Source organism: Trachemys scripta, chromosome 15, assembly GCF_013100865.1.
Source record: "Trachemys scripta elegans isolate TJP31775 chromosome 15, CAS_Tse_1.0, whole genome shotgun sequence".
Classification (NCBI taxonomy): domain Eukaryota; kingdom Metazoa; phylum Chordata; order Testudines; family Emydidae; genus Trachemys; species Trachemys scripta.
Genome location: NC_048312.1, coordinates 24,870,324 through 24,893,138, shown reverse-complemented (window position 1 = coordinate 24,893,138; position 22,815 = coordinate 24,870,324). Strand labels below are relative to the sequence as shown.

Below are 22,815 nucleotides of genomic sequence, written 5' to 3'. Positions count from 1 at the left end.
CAGTTGAACTGTTCCTTTTTCTACAGAGGAAGCAGAAATACAATTATTTTCATCTGACTAACATGCTGCAAACTGGAGTGCTTGAAATCTGAGTGCTGGGTCAACAGGAATTCCACACGCACTAGACCAGAAAATGCCACAGAACTACAATTAAAAAGAAAGAAAGAGCTGTGAAGGTGAATATTTCTTCAAAGGAGCACTCAGATGCACTATAAAACAGTGGCTGAGGATCTCCTCTGATAGAACAAAAGCAGTTCAAGACTCTGAGGTCAATCTTCTGAAAATAGCCACCAGGAACCCCAACTAAGCAGACAGACTCATAGTAGAGCCAGGGGAAAGGATCTGCTGAATTTAAATTAAATTCTCAATCTCTATTCCCCTTCACACTCTCCACTTTAACTGACAGCCCTGTGATTGGCACCTCATTCCCCCACCAAGAGAGAGATAACTGCTTCTTCCTAAAGCCAATTTATGCTCCTACTTTGTGAGTACTAGCTGAATTGAAGGTAGTGTGATTTCTGCTTCTTTTCCTACACTGACTGAAGCATCTCAGGCTAGCCTGTGTGCTGGTATAGAAAAATGACACACGCTGCTCATCTGATTTATTTTAATTAGCTCCAAACCCATGAATCTGGGATTGCTTTGAATAAGTCACAGCACCACCTTAGGTGATTAATGTAAGAGGAGAATGCACAATGTTTTAAATAAGATCTTTATCCTCCAGCCTAGATTACCTTTCACGCTGCAATTCAAACAACAAAACGCACTAAATGTCTTACCTATATCGCAATCCCAACCCTAAGATTCGCTCCATTTTTCACTGTGGAATCATTCACCCAGACCTGCACAAGAGCCACCATCCTTCTGGCTGAAGATAGGAGGAACTCCTTTCAGGGCCTATGCGTGCTGCTCTTTAAATTAGGAGGGATCGTTCCCCGAGTGAAGCCAGGCACTCCTCTTCCAATCTATGTACTAACTGCTTAACTCCAGCCACTGTTGGGTCAAGTGATGAGATGTCTCATACTACCTCAAGAAACGGAACTGAGGTCAACTACATGGCAGCACCAGAGTGCCACCATATTGCTAGACTCAAAATCTTGCTTGTACGACTGTTTCTGGTAATCACTGTTTGAGTGTTGTAGACATGCAAGTAGAAACTTATTTCAGTGTAAGCACAAGCTGAATGCAGCTTTACTGTATGGGACAGAAAAAGGAATTTTACAGCATAGTCATTCAGTGGTCTGCCAAAGAAAGTATTCATCCAAGTGCTTAGAACGCATAGGCGACCAAAAATAACTTATGTTAGCCCACATACTCATTTGATTTTAAGGAAGATTAATTTATAAATCACTATCTACTAAATGTTATTGTAAGTTAGTTCTACAGTCTTTACAGTGAGGTGACCTACAACTTTACCTCAACATATACCATACCAGGTTACTCAATTACTGATTTTTTTAACCCTGTTCAATATTTTATCTTGTTTTTGAATTTGGATCAGCTTTGGAAAATGAAGGTCTCTGCACATAGGCTACACGGAAAGAAAATCCAAAGTAAAATTCTCCATAGTGCCCTGTCAATGTCCACAATCCCCTAATGGGGATGCCAGTTGTTGGACATCCCTTGCAGGCCACAAGGTACACCCTAATATTAAGTAAACCCTAGTGACCAGTTCATTTTTAGTTACTTTGCAATTGATGTAATTTTGACCTGCTGCTCAGTATCTTCACTGAAGTCAGTAGAGTTGCTTCCATTTGACGTTTAAAATCAGATCTTAACCCTGTATCTGCTACTTTCCTGTGAACCCTCTACCCGGACAGGATCCATATGGGCCGGCTCCTCAGTTACCCTAAGCTTATGCTATACTGCGACCAGGACACCACTTCCACCTACAGAAATCACATTTCCAGGGTTAAAATTATACATGTTATGCTACTGTATTACACCATCCAATAATGCCAGGCTGTACTTCACTTTTGGCTTATTAGTCTCCCTATGATTGCTATCCTTATGCTTTTGTTATTGCTCAGCACTAATAGGGCCCGTCAGGCCAAACTGCACTGAACCTCTTGTTCCTTTTGGGTTTTTTTCTTAGCTACTAACATGTACATGTTGTGTAAGCTTTTAGCAAAAGTAATTATAATATTTACCATATAGCAATGTACATTTTCAAACTATTGTTCAAATAGTAACTAGCGAATCCACACACCTGTGGGAAGTAGGTGAGCAAGTGAATATAGGCATTCCCATTGTATAGACAGGGATAAAATTACTTGTCCAGGCCACACAATGACTTAGTATCAGAGGTGGAATTATAACTCCCGGCCATAGTGCCTGGTTTGCAGCATCATGTTCAATATACTAAACCAAGGGTCGACAACCGGCAGCACACGAGCCGATTTTTACTAGCATGCTGCTGCCAGCCGGGATTCCGGCCACTGGCCCCACTCAGCCCGCTGCCGGCCTGGGTGAACAGAAACCTGAGCTGGCAGCAGGCTGAGTGGGGCCGGCGGCCAGGACCCCGGCTGGCAGGAGCCGGCAGCTGGAACCCCAGACCAGCAGTGGGCTGAGCTGCTCAGCCCGCCGCCGATCTGGGGTCCCGGCCACTGGCCCCGTTCAGCCTGCTGCCGGTCTGGGGTTCCGGCCACCGGGCCCTTGCCAGCTGGGGTCCCGGCCATCGGCCCCACTCAGCCTGCTGACGGCCTGGGATACCAGCCGCTGGCCCTACTCACCTTGCTGCTGGTTTGGGGTTCCAGCTGCCCGGCCCCCTGCCAGCCGGAGTCCAAGCCTCCAGCCCTGCTCAGCCTGCTGCCGGCCTGGGGTATCGACAGCCAGCCCAGGGCTCTGCTCCTGGCCTGGGCCCAGTGCTCTGCAGCCACCCCCACCGTCTAAAAAAATCCCGCATGTGTCGCACCCCCAGAAAGGACATCTTGCACCCCAGGTTAAGAACCACTGCACTAAACTGATAAGATCTGCATTTTAATTTAGTTTTAAATGAAGCTTCTTAAACATTTTAAAAACCTTGTTTACTTTACATACAACAATAGTTTAGTTATATAATATAGACTTCTAGAGAGAGACCTAGTAAATGTATTACTGGCACGTGAAACCTTAAATCAGAGTGAATAAATGAAGACTCGGCACACCACTTCTGAAAGGTTGCCGACCCCTGTACTAAACCAGCTTGTAGCTCTACTCCTCAGCACATGGCATCCTTAGCTGTCCTTACCTTTTAACTCCCCGTGGCCCAGTCTTCCAAGTCGCCCAATTACAACTCTCCAGGGCAGTGATGTCATCTGTACAATCCCAACGCACCATTCCCATAGCTTCTGCAGACCAATTTTACGTGCAGACACTTTGCTCCTCCTTGATCTGGAGATAAGAAGGATGAATTTCAGATTTCTATCCCATTGTCACTATTTCACTTTTTTCTATCTAACTGAACTCTTATACTGCCCCGAGAACTGTAAGTTCTGAGTGTCTCATTTACATTCAAATACCGAAAAGGAGTCTTTCCCTCTATTTTTATTACAGGCATTGCAGTAGTGCCCAAAGGCCCCAGTCACAAAATGAGCACCATTGTGCTGAGCACTGTAGCAGTAGTACTTGGAGATGCACTCAGTTGTCATTTCTAAAGCAACCACTTTCTTACTCCACATTTGGTAATCTGTGACACAAACCATCAATACAAAGAAATGTTACCACCCTAGTAACAGAGGGGACTAGAAAGGGATGTGCAAACAGCCAGATAACAAAGTGAACATAGACAGAATGTCAATCCAAACTTAACATAAAACTGAAGGTTTCTACCTGTTTGGCAAATCGATATTTACAATGCAGGTTTCCAACAGCTCGCCATGGAGGTCAGTGCAGGATGCCAGGAGACAGCGCTGATCATGAGACAAACAATATCCAACGAAGAGTACATTGTATTTCTGACTGGCCTCTCCAAATGTCTCCCCCAGCTCTGTTTGTTTGTCTTTGATGGGTGCCAGTATGAAAGGAGGAGAGTACAGCTGAATTGGACTGGGGCGCTGTAATCAAAGTCAGCAACATCATCATCAGTACAGAGTTATCTAAAGCAGCGTTTGCATAAGAAATGTATAACATGGAATGGTGATATATACGTGAAGAAATATGGAAGTTATGAAACAAACAGGTATAAGCCAAGGAATTCATAGTCAAAACTAATATATTCTGGAAACAGATGAACATAAAGGAATCCATCACCATTAATAAATGTCACCTAATTCAGACAGTCCCACAAACTTAGCAATTTTTTACTCCTGGAGGAATTCTGCACCACTGCGTATGCACAGCATTTATGTTCCCCGCAGAAAAAGGATTTTCTGACAGGGAAGCAAAAGGAAGCCACAAAAGCAGTCATGCAACCCTCCCCAGCAATATGTTTCGGGTGCCCAGGACAGCTGGCAGAGAGGTAAATCACTGTGGGGCAGGAGGCGGGACTGGGGAAGATCCAGCTGGTGGTTCTACCCTGTGCCGAGCTCAGGTGCTAGTCCAGGCTGGGCTGGGGAGGACGGGACTTCCTCTTCCCCTGCATGGCATCCGGGGCTGGGTCAGACCCAACTCCAGATTTCTCCCCCAGCTGCAAGAAGCTCTGCAAACTGCCTCCCCTCGCTTCCTGCACCCATTTCTCCTCATCTTCAGGGGGAGGGGTTCCTGTACAGAGAGCTGCTCCCCATCTGCCCAACCCCCGTGCATCCAGACCCCTTCAGACCCAGACCCTCCCACCAAGCCTCACCCCCCTGCACTCAGAACCCCCCATGATGAGCCTCACTCTCCCCGCAGTTGGACCACCCCGACGAGCCACCCGCACTCAGATCCCCACCTCACCGAGCCCCAACCAGTTGCACCTGGATCATCGCCCCACTTCCCCCACTCCCGGAGCCCCCTGCCGAGCTCTATCCCCCCCACACCCAGACCCCCCTTGCTGAGCCCCAGCCACCTTCACCTGGACCCCCCTGCAGAGTCCCATTACCGTTGCACCCAGAGCCCCCCAACAAGCCCCTGTGCATCAAGATCTCCTCACACCCAGATCCCCCACACTAAGCCCCTCCACATTTGGATCCTGCCTTGCTGAGCCTGCCCCCCACATTGCATGTCTCAGCGGGAGGGCGAGAGCTGTACTGTGATCTCCACCTCTGTGCAGCTATTGACCTGTGCTCCCCAATACCATGCTGGAGCCTTCACATTTATTTGACAAATAAAATTTGCAGAATTTAGCAGAATTTTAAAATATTGTGTCCAGAATTTTAATTTTTTTGGTGCAGAATTTTTAATTTTTTGGCACAAAATTCCCTCAGGAGTAAAAATTTTAAAAATAGTCATGTGTACTATAATTTATTTATAAATATTCCTGAACTTTTATCTTCCTTTTACAGATAAGGAAATTAAGGCACAGAGGCTGTGACTTGCCCAAAGCCACGTAGCAAGTCTGTGGCAGAAGTAGGACTTCAAACCCCGATTTTCTGACTCCCAGCCTTGTGTTTTAATTGCTAAAAATGCTAAATATATACAGGCTACTGAGAATTTGATCTAAGAAATATTTGTATGTGTTAGTTACGAGTTGATAACTCATGAGTAATGGAGTGACAGAGTCACAAGTTATAAACCTTTTAAAATAGGGGCTTCTCTGTAGACGGTGCTGACATAACCTCATGTAGCAAGGGTCATGAAATGCAGTCATAATATGAATACAAAGTATCTGAAATCCTGCAAAGTACAAACCTTTGTTTTTCTTTTAAATCCAATTTCAGAGCTATTTTGGAGGTTTCAGTGTCCGAGCTGAACAGCAGGCCTGCTGCTAATCAGTACTACTGTAATTACTAACTCACTTAGGTAAAAAAATTACCAGATTTTGAAGGACGCCCCCTAGGATTATTCAGCACCCAGTTTGTAATTAAAGTATTAATTCAGTTCTGCCTCTATGTGTAAATACTTTCAATCACACCTGAAACAATGCTTACCCAGTAATCATTACCTTACTAAACCTCCTCAAACGTTATGTTGTATCAATCAAGGAATTATAAAGCAAATGAGGTTACTGGATAGGTGGTCTATAGTAAATGATCTACGAACTGATAGGCTATCATGTCTAACTTTTTAGTTAACTGAGAATACGTTTTGAAGATGGGGATGGATGAGAAGTGCACATATCATGGAGAGAGCAGTCATTTTCCCCATTCGTGGTATACTAAATACAAACAATTACATGCGAAAATGTTACTTTTCTTGTCCTGTTAATTTTGTCTTCTTTTGTCTCTTTGAAAAATTAAAAAGATGGCAAAGGAAGAATAAATAAATCAGTTTGAGGAGAAAGGAAGAAAAGTAATGTTCTGGTTTCTTATACAGGTTGGAGCACCATCCCACTGTTGCTCTCTTTCTTTCCCTTTCTCCTTACCAAAACTCATCCTTTTCTTTCCCTTCTCCTCTCTACCTATTTGCCCATTCAGATCTATTATCCCATCCTCTCTCATGGTGATCCTTTCCACTCTTGTTCAATACTCTTTCCTCTCCCCCTCCTCCTCCCTCTGTTCTTGTCTGTTCTGCACCACACTGACCACTGTGCTGTCTGCACATAAACTGGAGAAACTCAGGTGTTGCATTATAAAATAATGCCATATTGTTGTGGCACTATTACAAAATGCAACACCTGAACAATAGTACAGACTCTTGTGCCGGGCCTCCATTAGAGTAAGACAGGGAGCTGCTGGCAGAGTGTTTTCTGTGAGTGTCCTTCGATTTTGGAATTCACTGTTCCCCTTGGTCAAAACTATCCCAATATTATTCTTGACCTAAAGGCATGTTGCAGAGTCCATCTGTTTGAAGAGACATTCTGTGTTTTTGGGGGGACAGGAGGACTGAGGCTGAGATTTCTTTTGGGAATTTTGAGAAGTGGGGAGATTCTGATTTGGATTGTAATCTGTTTTTGATTCCTGTTGGGTGTATGTATGTGAGCAAATGTGCTGATATTTTGGTTTCATAATGATTTTGGAATTGCATTTTTAATTAATATCCCGGGCTCCACATGTCCTTGCTAAGTGTTTTTTATATTTGTTTAGTTAAATATAAATAAAGGTAAGCCCCATGGTATTTCCCAAAGGATGAACATTCCTGGGAAATAGGAAGGATTATTCTTCACTCGAGACTTCTGAAATGCAGAAAACAGAGCTTGAATCTTTGCAAATTTAGGATCAGATGAAAGACAGAATCACTTAACCTACAGACCATTATAGTAATTTCATGAGAAGAGACAGAATCCAGAGGGGATTTCTCCATTTACCCTTTGCCATAGGTGGCTGAACATTAGACCTGAACACATGCACACATTCACTGGTCTTTCCTTTTCCCTACATCATCATCTCCAATACCTTGACAAGAAGAAAGCTACTGGCTACTCAAAGTATTTCCCATACTCATTCTTTCTAGGTTCTGAGAAATGAAATCAGTTCCTGAATCAGTCTCCTTGTTGTCCGGGTCGGAGTACTAACCTCAGGGTTCTTGAGGGTCATCTCAATGCTGGCAGCTGGCCCAAAGCCAGTAAGAGACTTAATGTGGATCTGTGTGGGCAATGGTCGCCTGCACTGGCAGTACACTGAAAATGCCAAAGACTTCAAGTGCTGAATGTAGAAAACCTGTTCATCCTTCATGGTCTGCAGCATGTACTGGCAAGGCACAATCTATACATTTATGTATAAAAAATAAAAATCAGGATTAGAAATACTGAAAGGGCTTATAATAATAATTAATGGAGATATCCTATCTCCTAGAACTGGAAGGGACCTTGAAAGGTCATCGAGTCCAGCCCCCTTCCTTCACTAGCAGGACCAAGTACTGATTTTGCCCCAGATCCCTAAGTGGCCCCCTCAAGGATTGAACTCACAACCCTGGGTTTAGCAGGCCAATGCTCAAACCACTGAGCTATCCCCCCCCAACAACATGAAATAAAACAAGTCAAATTCAGGTTTATTTAGACCTGGCATTCATTCTTCATTTAGCAACTACAGACACTTTGTATACTAGTGCTGTGTTTGTATGACGGTAATACCCACAAGCTTCAATCAGGACATAGTGTTGGATGCCGTAAGTATTTCTGAGAATGAACAATGCTATATCGAACCACAGTTTATTTTACATGGTTATATCTCAGAGCCAGCTAGAAAAAAAATCATATTTTCCAGCAGCCCAGGGCCACCCAAAACCCAGTGCAATATAATTACTTCTTGTCCTCTGTACAAGATACTGAATTGTAATTAATAATCTGGCGTATGCTGACTGTCCTACTAGAGGCTCAAAGTGAAAACTGGCTTCCTGTGTCAATGTCTTTGTAAATACCATTGAACAGAAAAAGAGAGAGATGATTTGCCTATGTCCTCTACATTGCTAAACAACTCCTCTGGCTCAACTCAACCTTTTGGCTTCATACTGCAGTTTGGGAAGGGAAAATACCTAGTTATGTATATACATCCTACTGGAGTGCATTATGGAAATGAACTGTTTGGAGTTTAAAAGAAATACCCTAAGACTGTGGGACAGCTTTTATGTTTAACCTCAATGAAACCAGAATCTCGTAAGTGGAGGTCAAGTCAGATCACCAGCTTGTCTATGATAGAGGACATGGAGCATACATATGACACTGAAGGTGGATGCAAATCAAAACCCTATTCCTGAAATCTGAGCATGTTTTTTAACCCAAGTCTGAATTTCTCAGATGGCCTTACTGAAACCTTGGGGCTAAACACCCTGAACTTTGCATTTCAAGCACAGCTCTTATATATAGCTGTGGTTCTCCTTTTCTTAATATAGGAAGAAAACGGTGGCAATCTCAGGAACTATATGGTTACTGTTATTAAACAGGTTAACTTTTATTAGTGACCACTGTACATGGACCTCCTCTTTCATGCCACTTTTATTGGTTTGTTCTGTGGGCCAACACTACCTCTGTGATGGTGAATTGTGTTGCAATGTCACATTACACACAATAGTGTGACTAACTGTTGCAATACAATTACATTCATAAAGCAAAATGAGATGTATTCCCCCAAAACATAAATGTTTCTCCATGGAAGAGACAGGCCCACAATATAAAAATTACCCTATGAAAAATGAGAGGTCTGGTGGCCAGAGCCTATCCTTGTGGATGAGAACAGGAAAAACAAGAAAGAAAGAAAATAAATGTTCTTTCAGAAACAGAACAAATAATACAAAAAGAAACTTTTCAGGGCAAGTCCCTTTTTAGTTGAGAATTAAGTGCACTGTACTCTGCCTTGTCTTCAGCTCCCTCTTTAAGTACCATTGAGAAATAGAGTATACTAGAGCTGAATGGCTTATCTTTTAGATGGTAAGCTCATTGGGACCGAGTCTATCATTTATTATGTTTAATACAGTGCCTAGCACAATGAGGGCTAACCTGTTGTGGCCTTTAGGTGCTATCTCAATCGAAATGCTAAATAATAATAAATAATAACAATAAAAAACATTATCTGTGGTGTATACTGTCCACTAAATTTAAGTACCATAGTGTTTAACTGCATAATCTGTTTATCACGGTGTCAGTAGCATGACTCTTCTTTATACTTCTGGATCATTCTAAGCCTATAAACATTTTTTTTATTTGGCAAAATGCCACACATCAAAAACCAAACTACAGGTACACAGAAAATAAACACGATGAATTGAGAACTGGCAAGCGGGTTAATTGTTTTACACAAATGGAGATCTAAGTGTACTATTGATCTCAAGTAGTGCAGGATCTACTCATATTATATTTCAGTCATAGAAATGATGATGGTTATTTCATTTTTAATATCTTCTGCTCAATCTCTTGGAGTGACCCAAGCTAAAATATGCAGCTGGGATACTAATATTACATTTTACACCAAAACTATAATAAATAATCTTTGATGATAGAAATACTTCAGGGGGCAGAAGTCCTGCAGTACAGTAAAAGGCCAAGATTATTAAAAGTGACAAATGTCTTTAGTCGCCCAACTTGAGATGCCTTAGGAGGGGGGCCTAATTTTCAGACAAAGGATGAGTATCTCTGTCTGAAAAATCAGAGGCCTTTACCTGGTCAAGTTGAGCACCTAAGAAACAAGGCACCCAAACACTTCTAATTTTCCCTGGGGGTGCTCAAACCCTGCTCAGCCCCAGACCCTGCCACAACTCCACCCCTTCCTCCAAGGCCCTCCTCCACCTCTTTCCGCCTCTCCCCCGAGCGCACCCCGTCCCTGCTTCTCCCCCACCCTCCCAGCGCCTCCTGCACATTGCTGAACAGCTGGGAGGGAGGAGGAGGAGTTGATCGGCAGAGCTGCAGGCGGGAGTGAGCTGGCTGCCGGTGGGTGCTAACCACCCACTAATTTTTTTTCATGGGTGCTCCAGCCTTGGAGCACCTACGGAGTCGGTGCCTGTGTACCCAAAATCACGTCTCTGGGAAGGAGGCAAGGACATATAGTGCAAGTGCAAGCAGGCTGCATAAAGGGCCAAGTTCTGCTCCTGGTGACATCAGTTTAATCCTTGCATAACTCTACAGTAAGTAACTAATGCTGTCTACTCAGGATTATATGAGGATATATTTTAACAAGCAGGTAGTAATACAGTAGTACACATTATGCATCTTTTCACATATTTCGCTTGCATTAAACAAAACAAAACACCTTAAAAGTTAATATAATAAACAGGCTGAAACACAGAATATACAAAGTAAAGAGATTCATAATAAACACAGCTACAACACTCCTTTGCCAGGACAATGCCATCACATTCTGTGTGCTATGGAATGTAATCCACTGTTTGGAAATCACCCAACAAAGAACACACGTTCTGGAACATACACAAAAGAAATGATTTAAGAGTACTGTGGCTCCTTCTTGCATTATGTCACAACCAGGATATTATTTTAACATATTACTTGTCCATTTAATAACACACATTTTGTAAATATCATCTAAATATTGTACATAACAGCACCTGGCACTATGTTCAGACACAGTATCTCAGCGTCTATTTTACATCTTTTTGTATCTTGCAGTTAGCAAACGTTTGATGTGGTAGAATGAATCTCTAAAGTAAAAAGATTAAAAATATTACCTGGAGAATGAAAGAATTCCTCATATTGTCGGGTAAGTTATCCAACATTTCTGTGTAGCATCGCATCAAACTTAACAGCCAGTAGTTGGCTGAGGCAGATTCCTCATCTGCAGTGTAGGTAAAAGGATCCACCATATAGATGACAACTGCTGGAGGATAGGCATGGCTGTCTGCAGATTCTGGGTCAGTGGGAATCCCTATTCTCTCCCTCTCTGTAACACTAGAGAGACATGTATTGTTAAGTGCATAAGCAAATTACAAAGTCTAATTATTGTTTTGTTCTAAGAGTTAGGATGGGTAGGGAAAGAGTCTGAAGGGGAGGACTGCTTTTTACATTGAGAAAAAAAACCCTAAAAACACAGTCCAAGAATAGTGGCTGCTAAGATGTTACATCTATCCAAAGGATTACATCACATCAAAGTACCTGTTAATAATTTATTAAAGGTGCTTGCTAAAAGAGTGATACACCCCTATCTGAAACACCTAGAACAGTCTAGCTCTGAAGAATGTGTACAAGAAAGATGATTAGCACTGAATCAGTGAATGACAGTATACTATTTTCTGCTTGTGGTCATTAATATACACATTTTTTTAGTGCTGGAGAAAGCTGGAAGAATGACAGGAGACTGTACAGCACTTGCAGTGAAGGTTTCCCCACGCTGCCTGCAAAAGTGCCTCAACCCTGAACAGGAGGGACAAACATGTAGAGGTGAGAAAGACGTTCAGTCTACATACTCTGCTGAGGCTGCCAACTAGTGCTAATTGTAGTGGTAGATTCTGCATAGATCACTGAACAGAAGTATAACAACTTCAAACAGGGCTCAATTCGAACTTGTTACTTAAAGAACGAGAGCTCATTAACCCATTATGTTATGACAGTTTATCAACATAACACCTACTTGCTAATATACATTACTGAAAAAGTGACAGGGGGGAAAATTACCCATCAAGAAAGATCTGCCTCCGGCAAGCAGAATTTTTAAATGGTGGCAATGAATTTTTCTAATTTTTAAAATAATGTTTTACACGCTCCTGTTTATGATGACTCTTTAGCAGCCCCAAACTGAAATCTGCTTATCCCTGAAATCTATTCCCTGACATCGTAAAATCACACACCGGTTCCTTATTGCAGGGTTATTTAGAAATGCTATAATGCCAGAATAGGTTTAAGAAATAGCAGCAATGTAGCATTATATTTTTGAACATCTAACAAATCTATATACACAGAACAACACCTAGTTTGCAAATAGATAAGAAAAAAATTGTGGGTCCAATTTTGAGCCTATCAACAATAACCATGTCTCCTTTAACTAAACAATGTGAAATAATAATAAAACTCATTTCAATTACTACAAAGAATGAATAAAGTTCACCCACTATACATCAGAAACAGCTGTTGCAATCACAACCTGCCACAGCAGCAGCTCTGAGTGGCTGTGCGGGAAGCAAGGACACTTTCAGGAATGTCCATGTGGCTTAAGGGAAGGAGTCATGAATGCAGGAAGATCAGAGTATGTCTACACTGCAACTAAACACCTGCAGTTGGCCCATCAGCTGACTCGGGCTCGTGGGGCTTCGGCTGAGGGGCTGTAAAAGTGCGATGTAGATGTTCGGGCTCAGGCTGGAACCTGGCCTCTGGGATGCTCCATTCTCGTAGGGTCCCAGAGCCCTGGCTACAGCTTGAATCTGAACATCTATTCTGCAATTTTACAGCCCCAAGCCCTGCAAGCCTGAGTCAACAGACACAGGCCAGCTACAGGTGTTTAGTTGCAGTGTAGACGTACCCTAAGGAACTGAACTGGTAATACATGGGCTCGTTCAGGTATTTAGTAACTTACCTTTCCTGTCCGTCTTGCTGTTGCTGTGATGAGTTCTGTCCAGGTTCTGTGTCTCCTCCAGAACCTGTGCTCCCTGGCGGTCTGTCTGTAGAATTTCCCCCTGTGCTGGTGTTCTGCCCTGGGCCCACAATCCCACTAAACCCTGAAGAAGAGGTAGTGCTCATCTGGTTAATGCTGGGTGTCGAGGAAGATGCTGACAACTGTGGCACAGAAGATCCAGATGCTGAACTACTTCCTGCTACAAGGTTAGTGGTCCCACCATTGGGCGTGGAATTAAAGGAACTGCCTGTTGGTGGTGCCCCAGGAGCTGACAGACATGTTGAATTTGGGGGTACAGGTCCAGTGTTCCCAGGCATTGCTTGCCCTTGGCTTGCTGGCGCTGAGGTTTGGTATTTAGGTGGTATCAACAGGCTGCTGTCAAGCTGCAGAGTGGCTAAGTAAGGTGCTGAAAGAGTGTATAAACACAAGGTAGATTAATGACAGTGTATCAGATCTCACCAAACAAAGCACTGTAAAGTCACACAGTACTAGGCTTTCAGAACATTTGAGGGAGAAGGAAAATGTTGAGTATAATTTCCATTATAAATATTTAATTGTAGAATCAATTCTGCAGTTAGTCCCTTTTAATAATGTGATTCAACTATCTCTAAGTACAGGCTTGGCTTTGCAGAGTTCCTCCAGTATGAAGAGAAGGGGAAGTGAATAAACATTACTATTGACATGTCATTACTTCTGGTTCGATTGTGATGTGATAACACTGTATTTGTGGCTGTAGATGGCATTCAACTTCACAAACAGCTAAATGAATTACTTCACAGTTCACAATGGCCATTTAAGAGAGCATCTCTATCTTTGTCAGTCCAAGCCCTTTTTACATGAACTACTATTCTGGGAGATTTAATTTAATTATGGTTGCTCCTTATGCAACTTCATGGACTGAGCACATACTACACACTTCTGGGGGTGAGCAGGGAGTAAATATCCTATTAATCAGTATGGTAATGGTTCTACCCAGCTATGTGGTAAATGAAAGCTAAAAGCAAACTGAAAGAAGTAGTGGGATACTGGCAATTGTTACAGATAAATGTGCTAGATTCTGACCTCTCTGTGCTTCTCCCAAGCGTAGGAATCGTTAACGGATGGCGCAAGGCCAAGCCAGCAGAGCAGTCTCAGAGCACTTACGGTGTGTCTACACTATAGAGATCTGCTACGGCAATGAGATCTGCTACGGCAATGAGTTTCGGAGCCTGGGCCAACTGACTTGGGCACATGGGGCTCGCACTATGGCGCTAAATAGCCCTGTAGCACAAGCCTGAGTCAGTTAATCCAAGTTCTGGGATTCTCTGCCATAGGATTTTTTTTTGCAGTGTAGACTTACTTTCAGGTCTGTTCTAGCTGGTGTTACTTGAGCCCTAATGCCATTCTGAGTTATGCTAAGAGTCAGTTTGGGCCAAAGAGTAGGGGAGAAGAAAGATGGCTTAGTGCTACCTTCCCCACCCCCATCCACTACTAAAAGGTTCTGCACCAAGAATAGCTCAGCTGGATCTAGGAGGTCTGGCTGAAATGGGTCCATCACTTCTTTAAAATAGGGATAATGATATTTACTTCCTCTGAAAAGCACTTTGAGCTTTACTAAAGGGAAGTACCATAAGAGATAGGTATTATTATTTATTGAATGCTAATTATTTATTTAAGTCTAATTGGTACAGAGCTCCCGCCCATGCTCCAGCTGTTTATTTTATAACTTCTAAAACAAAATAATTAAATGATCCCTTTACTAATTAACCTATTACAACTACCATTACTCACTCACTTATCCCAAACCCTCAAACTCTATCCTGAACTTAAGAGGGTCGGGGGCACTAATTTCAGGATTTCACTGAAAACAACCTAGTGTCCTCCCCATTACCATTACATCAGAGGACTCTCAACTTGCACACTTCAGTGATCTAAATTCATCAACAGTTCAGCAGCTGATGTTCGGAGACAATTACCTATCATGCAGACTAGCATTGTCTCATTGTTTTCTTGTGCTCCATCATCTGTCTATATCTTCTTGTTGTCTTTTGTCTTACTTATACTATAAGCTCTTTCAGGCAAGCACCATCTTTCTGTTCTGTGATTCTATAGTGTGTAGGACAATAGGGTTCTGATCCTTGATTGGGGCTCCTCAAAACTAATATAAATAATAAATTGCCAGGGAATAACATAGGAAGATGGGCCCTCTCTCAGCCAAGGCCCAAGCCAGTTAGAACAAAGAGTGGGCATACTCTGCTTAATAAGGGACATAAAATAGCCACTACAAATTCTTCCAGTTGATTCAGTCAACCCATACCTATTAACTTAGTCTTGCTGGGTTGAGCTTCAGTCAGCTAGTTCTAATCTCTGTAAGGTATCAGATAAACCATTCAATCACAATGAGGTGACACTAGATCCTAGATGTGCTCATTAACCCTAATAGCTCAATATGTACGTTTAAACCTGCCCAAGAGGGCCTTTGGGATAGATGAGCAAATGTCCAGTAGTACACTGATTTCTCAGCAGGAACACAGAAATTGGCTTTTGGATCTCAAGATGAGTTTACAGGGCTGGCAGTTAGAAAAAATACATCTTTTTACTTGTAAAGTGAATAAATATAATATGGAAATCACGGAGAGACCATTAAAATGGAGCCCCACAAAGCTATTTTTACAATCATTTTACTTATCATAAATGTATTTACAGGGAAAACTGTTCCCCCCTCCCCCATATCCCAAAACAAAACAATCTTATTTTTATCCTAACCCAACTTCACTTACCTAGGTGATGCCGGCAAACTTGCGCATAAAGTTTGAGTCTGGAATGATTGTCACACTCCTCACTGCCCCAAGGCTGGTTAAACCATTCGCTCACTAGCTCATCTGTCACCTTTTGCGCCATGGTCTTTCCCACCCGCATGATTCCATCACGTAACACTTTGCAGATTGGTTTGTGTTGGCCAAGCCTACACATCTGGTGGCACAAGAAAAAATATTTGCAACAAGATGCCATGTCCATAGAACAAAAACAGTAACTTGATAAACAGACTGGTTTGCAGTCTCATGCCCTTTCTCCAATGGCAGCCCCTTATAGTACAAATCTGTAATTGTAAAAATGAAAGGCCATCTTGTTTTTTATCTCTGGCTGACTTAACTTACATTTACAGTCAAGCTAAAGCTATAAAGTACGGTCTGTTCTATAAATTCTACAGTATACACTGAGGTTGACAAGAGACTCTGGATTTATGTTTGAAATCTGCATGTGTAAGAAAGAGAGTTACTCACCTTGTGCAGTAATGGAGGTTCTTCGAGATGTGTGTCCCTGTGGGCGGTCCACTTTAGGTGTCTGTGCACCCCTGCGCTTGTAATTGGAGCTTTATGGTAGCAGTGCCAGATTGGGTTGCACATGCACAGTCCCCATCTCACGCTGCTTCAGGTGGTTACTGGCGCTGTGTGACCAACCCCCTCTCTGTTCCTTTTCTACTGCAGAACCTAGTACTAAACTCTGAAGTAGAGGGGAGGAGGGAGGGTAGTGGAGCACCCACAGGGAAACACATCTCGAAGAACCTCCGTTACTGCACAAGGTGAGTAACCTCCTCTTCTTCTTCTTCAAGTGCGTGCTCCACTTTAGGTGACTTCAGAGCAGTGCCCTCCGGTTGAAGGAATCACTGCCAGAGTCGCATGGCTTCCACACAGAGAGAGTGTGATTGCGCTCCCCCTTGTCTGTTTATGTAAAACATACAAGCCCCATTGTCGATGAGGATCTGCATTGTCTTGTCTTTGTGAGTAAGAAGTGGGAGCAAACGTTCCAAACCGCTCGCAGTTCTAGCAGGTTTATATGAAGATGGGACTCCATCGTGGACCATCAGCCCTGTACAGAGTGTGGTTTCAGGTATGCTCCCCAATCTAGAAGGGATGCCTTCGTGGTGATGGTGAGCAATGGCGGATTCTGTAGGAAGGGCACGTTGTCTGGATTGGTCCACCACAAAAGGGAGTATTTTATTGTATCCGGCATGGTGAGGTGCTTGTTTATACTGTGACTATATGGGATATAATTTGCCCAGAGCCAGGCTTGTAGACACCGCATATGTAGTCTTGTGTGTCTGATGATGAAGATTGTGGCGGCCATGTGGCCCAGAATTTGTAGTCGAAGTCTGCCAGACGCTTTGGGCTGTTTTGCGCCATGGAGATCAAGTTGGTTAAATTTAGAAATTATTTGTTGGTAGGGAGGTGAGTTTGAGGTCTCCCCCAATAAATTCCAGGTGTAGATTTTTGTATGTTTACCTGAAGGTCTAACTTCGTAAACAGAGTTATAATGTGTTCGGTGGACTCTATCACTGCCTGCAGCGTTAGTGCTTTAGCAGACAATCGTCCAAGTAGGGAAATATCATGATTCACTCCCTGCGTAGGTAGGCTAGTACCTTTGAGAATACCCAAGGCACAATGGAAAGGCTGAAGGGTAGAGCTTTGTATTGGAATGATCTTGTCCCTACTGCAAATCATAGAAATTTTCGATGTGATGGATGGATATATGAAAATATGCGTCCTGGAGGTTGAGGGTCTGTTGTTGTTGTGGATATGCTGCCCACGGTCTCCAAAATGGCCACTGTGGTGGGAAGAGCATAGTGGGCATCCAGGGGTGCCCGTACAGGGTTGGTTTGGAGAGTTTGCTGGGTAGCCCTTGCACGCAGCAGCATGCGTGATAGGAGTAGCCACAGGGGAGGAATGTTGTGGAGTGTCCCCAACATCCTCGTCTCCATCTTCATCCTCACTCGAGAATTGTGAAGCATAAAGAGATGGAGAGCTGGGTTGACTAGGTACCACAAGGACCAAGGTACCATTGGTGCTGCAGATGGGACACTCCAGTACAGAAGAGACTATAAGATCTTTTTGGCACAGGAATTGCTGCAAAGCGTATGGCATCGGTACCGTGGGTGTGGTAGGGATCGGTACCGTATGCTGAAACAAGCCTGTTAGTATTGGTGTGTGACTGGAGTGCACGATGTCCACACTAGGTGGCATCATTAGCTGCGGGGGTGCTGAGGTGCTCAGTACCAAGTGTTTAGTCATGTCTGGTGGTACTGAGGCACAGGGTTTCATCTTCCCGGTGGTACCTGTGTCTGAGCTTGGCGGCTTTTGTTTTCTTGGTACCAACAGTTCCGGAGGGTCCCACTGTTTCGGCCGTTGACATGGCTGGTGCGGTCAGTACTGGGAATGTTTGCCCATTAGCAGCACGCCTTTTCTTGGCCAACTCCAAGGTCGGGGCCGTGGTACCCCGGGGTTTTTTTCTGCCTTCTTGGTGGACTGATCGGGAGCCCAAGCCATGGAAGAAGGCTCCATCAGAGGCTGCAGTTGGCGATTTCTGGCCACATGGGGTGCATACCTAAGGCTCAGACACCAGACGGAGAGACTTCTCCATGAGAAATTTAAGCTGGAGATCTCTTGCCGTTCTGGTGTGGTCTTTCAGACTGTGACAGTGTGAGCACTTCTGCAGTGTATGTCTTGCTGAGACACCAGACACACTGAGAGAGGTACAGAAAGCCTGCAGGTAATGCAGTGTTTGAACCCCGGGGACCCAGGCAAACCCCTCAGGGAGTGTACTCTCCCCGTAAGGGAGAGTGGGGGAGACAAATACCATGCTGCAGCAGTGAAAAAAATGAAAACCTACAGCCCTATGAGGAGAAAAGCGGAAGGACAGGGACAAAGTACTAACACTAACTATTCTAACTGAAAACTAAAACGAAGGGAAACGATGCTACTCAGAAAACTGCGAGGCGCTGCTAGTTGCTCCGACTCAAGCCAACGGTGGTAGAGAAGGAACTGAGGGGAGCTTGGTCGCACAGCATCAGTTAACCGCCTGAAGCGAGACAGGGACCGTGCATGTGCGATCCAACTGGGCACTGCTACCATAATTCTCCGATTACAAGCACAGGGCGCATGGACACCTCAGGTGGAGCACCCACAGGGACATCACTCCAAGAAGCAGCACCAGTTTATTTGACTAAGGGCCTTTTATTGCATGAGCTCTGACTGCTAAGCAGTACTGCATCCTAGTGGATAATAAAAGAATTGCTACTGCTTTAGATTGGAAAACAGGCAGTTGTACTCCAATTAAATAGATCAGAACCCCATATATCCAATCTAACAGGGACTGGGGCCCGATCGGATCATCAAAAACTTGGATAATCCGGTGAATGGAAAAGTGCAAGGCTGCAGCCCCATCTAGTGGCCACAGAAGAGATTGCCTGCTTCTGGACCTGTGTGTGCTGGTTGTTTGGTTAATACAGAGAGCCAGATAATGGAGGGTTGGATAAATGGGGTTCTGCTGTGCACTCAGGTCTAAAAGAGAACCATACCCAGATGAATAAAAGGATCCATTTCACTTCCGCAGAAAGTAGGAGATTGATATATTTAAAACTCTTATTAGCCACGCAACTGACTCTGTAAAAAGCAACAGAGAGTCCTGTGGCACCTTTAAGACTAACAGATAGACAACTGACTCTGTTGGTGCAAAGGTCTAGCAGAGCCCAGGTGACCATCTCCAGAAAAGTTTTTCATACATGATACACAGGGATGATTTCTAGTTGACACAACAGCGTTACCGCAGTTCTTGTGTGTTACTACTCTAGGCTGGCTATTCTGGCATCATCATTCAATCTGAGAAAAAAGTGAGTTTCCTAAAAGTTATTTGGGGTTTCTTTGATCTAAGGCTGCTCATATTTTAGATTCCTTTGCTCTGACCACAGAAATTAGCAATGGAAAAGAGGTATTTGATCATCTTATCTATAACTAGTGACCAGTGAAGGATTGTTTCTCACAGTATACAGTATAAGCCTTTTCTTTGTCCAATCTATTTGAAACAGCCTAAGTGATGGGGCTTCTATCATTACCCTACATAGATTATTCTCAATGAACATATCTCAATGCTAGCATTCTTTCCTGATAATGTAGTAAAGTAGAACTGTTTGGAGGAGCATTTTTTTTCACAGGTTTTTAGCGGATGTATCTGCTGTAGCTTGTGGAGGAAAAGTTGAATTTCTTCATACAATGGGAGCAGTTCCATTCTGTAGAGGAGCATTTCTTTGAAATTGTAATTAATACCAACTACAGTACTTCTTGTTTTAGTGTTGTTCACAAGATCTACACTTGTGCTGGATTGCTTAAGGGCATGACCCCATTTTCCTTCTAAAACAGTAGCATACTTTAAGACACATGCAATGATTCAGAATATAGGACTGAGCTCCTAGTAAGAATATCATGTCCATTCAGAATAGAGTAAGAAATCACCTCTCACTGTGAATTCCTATCTTAAATTTTGACATTACAAAAATTAAAATAGAAATCCCTATGTTTAGAAGACCATGCTTTCTAATGGTTTTCACTTTCTTCCCCTGAAATGAAAAGGGCTAATAGGGCTTTTTGAAATAGCACAATCACAGTTTCTACAGCACTACATTAACATTCATTTTTTTATTTGAATGATCTTTTAGCTGACTGCTTACTTTGGGCCATACATTCCTCCTGTGTAAAGACATGGAAAATCTTCCAGGTCAGATTTCTCAAAAATATGTTCCATCTCTGTTTACCTAATGATTATATTGCAAAGGTGGTGAGACAGAGAGGGCAGATTGTGGGGATAACCCTTACATGAACAAGGTGAAAGATCTGTGGTTGGGACCTAGGCTTTCTGCACATGGATGTTATTTTCAAAAGCATTCAGTGTTGGGTTAGGCCAGGGGTCGGCAACCTTTCAGAAGTGGTGTGCCAAGTCTTCATTTATTCACTCTAATTTAATGTTTCGCATGCCAGTAATACATTGTAACGTTTTTAGAAGGTCTCTCTATAATATAAAACTAAACTATTGTTGTATGTAAAGTAAGCAAGGTTTTTAAAATGTTTAAGAAGCTTCATTTAAAATTAAATTAAAATGCAGATCTTATCAGTTTAGTGTGATCCTTGCTGAGTTTTCCAATGTCTGGCACATATTTGGATACTTGAAACTGCACACAGGCTGCTGAGTGATCAGTTGTTAACCGGCTCCGAGAGGGACAGAGGACAGATTTCATGTGTGAAAATACCTGTTCACACAGGCACGTGGATCCAAATGCTGAAAGCATTGCAAACGCAATTTTCTTCAAATAATTAAATTTCACTGGCAGGGACATCCAGCAGGTCAGAATAAAGGCCCCATGATCTCTCTCGGTAGCTTCAAGTGCACTCCACTGATCTCCAAACTTTGATGCCCACAATTCTGAGCTTTTTAACTGAATGAGCTGCATTTCGAAATCTTCAAAACCCATCCACTGAAATACAGACAAAACCAAGTCGCTTTCGCTGAACTTTTCAGGTTTAATTAGAAAAGAAAGCATTGGGCCAAATCGCTGGAAATCTTGAAATCTGTCAGTAAATTCTGATTCCAGTTCTTGCATGTACATTCCAATCTGATCGACACAGACAGTTCAATGTGTCAATAGCTCTTTTATGTATTGGAAGTAGCAGAAAGTCGAAGTTTGAATATCCTGAGAAAAAACTGCTAGTTTTACAACAAATGCCTTCCAGATTTTATAAAGATCCAGAACCGTTTGCCCTGCACCCTGGAGATGGAGATTGAGTTTGTTTAGGTGAGCAGTGATGTCAGTTAGAAACATGAGCTTACAGAGCCATTTGTCATCATCGAGTTCGGGGTAGTTTTGGCCTTTTTTGGACAAAAAGGCCTTGATTGCATCAAAACAGTTTACAAAATGCACCACAACCTTGCCACGACTTAGACACCGAATGTTGCTGTGAAGTGGAATGTCGTTATAAGCACTGTCCATCTCTTCTAGCAGTGCTTGAAACTATCTTGAGTCAAAGCAGATCAAGCAACAAGGAAATTCACAATTCGCACCACTGTATTCATCATATTATTAAGCTCTGAATTAGAAATTTTAGCACACAGGTTTTCTTGATGGATGATACAGTGAAATTTGACTATCGGGCGTCCAATTTGATCTTCAAGTAACTTTACAAATCCCTTCTGTTTTCCGACCATGGCAGGAGCACAAAATATTTTGCTGATGTCAACTCCTCGTTCTTCAAAATGGTTTACAAAGTTTCCGCTATATCTTCCCCCTTTGTTGTGCCATGCAGGGGTTTCAGGCAACAAAGTTCCTCTTGGATTTCATCAGAAGCACAATAACTTGCAACAACTGCCAAACGTGGAATGTCATTTATATCCACGCTCTCATCAACTGCAACGCTAAACACTGCTGTGTCTTTTAATGCAGTCATCTACTTTTCGTTAATGTTTACTGCCATTTCACTTACACGTCTCTCAATTGTTCTGGCAGAGACAGGCAGTTCTTTTATTCTAGATACGATCGCATCTTTATTTGGCAAATCATTGAACAAAACCTCCGGACTGCTGAGAAAAACTTTTTATATATGCCCCATCTGTAAACTGCTTACAGTGCCTTGCAATGCACTGTACAATCTTGTAACTTCCTTTCTTTGGCTTGATTTTTACTTACACTTAAGCATTTAAAAACACTGCTTTGCTTCTCATATCCTGCTACTGCCTTTTTGATCAATACAGTCCTGTATGCTTCGTCAAGAAAGGACGGACCCTGAGTGGCAGGGTGCCGGCGGTAGGACCCCAGGCCGGCAGCCGGGACCCGGGGCCAGCAGCAGGCTGAGCGGGGCTGGCAAACAGGACCCCGGGTGGAAGGGGGCTAGCGGTAGGACCCCAGGCCAGCAGCAGAGCCCAAAGGCCGGCAGCCAGGACCCGGGCAGTGTGAGTGCCACTCAAAATCAGCTCGCGTGCCGCAGGTTGCTGACCCCTGGGTTAGGCCAATACTGAGTGCTTTTGGAAA

General features: G+C 43.2%; 1 protein-coding gene across 1 annotated transcript in view; it reads right to left on the bottom strand.

Annotated features, from left to right (window-relative positions):
- MED13L (mediator complex subunit 13L) overlaps nucleotides 1–22,815 on the bottom strand; it is a 408,072-nt gene that overhangs the window by 20,167 nt on the left and 365,090 nt on the right. The window contains exons 20-25 of the mRNA XM_034790893.1: nucleotides 15,746–15,938; nucleotides 12,948–13,392; nucleotides 11,110–11,329; nucleotides 7,512–7,700; nucleotides 3,811–4,034; nucleotides 3,230–3,372 (exon numbers count right to left, since the gene is read on the bottom strand). Of these exons, the coding sequence (XP_034646784.1) occupies nucleotides 3,230–3,372; nucleotides 3,811–4,034; nucleotides 7,512–7,700; nucleotides 11,110–11,329; nucleotides 12,948–13,392; nucleotides 15,746–15,938 (1,414 nt within the window). The remainder of the gene's footprint in view (nucleotides 1–3,229; nucleotides 3,373–3,810; nucleotides 4,035–7,511; nucleotides 7,701–11,109; nucleotides 11,330–12,947; nucleotides 13,393–15,745; nucleotides 15,939–22,815) is intronic.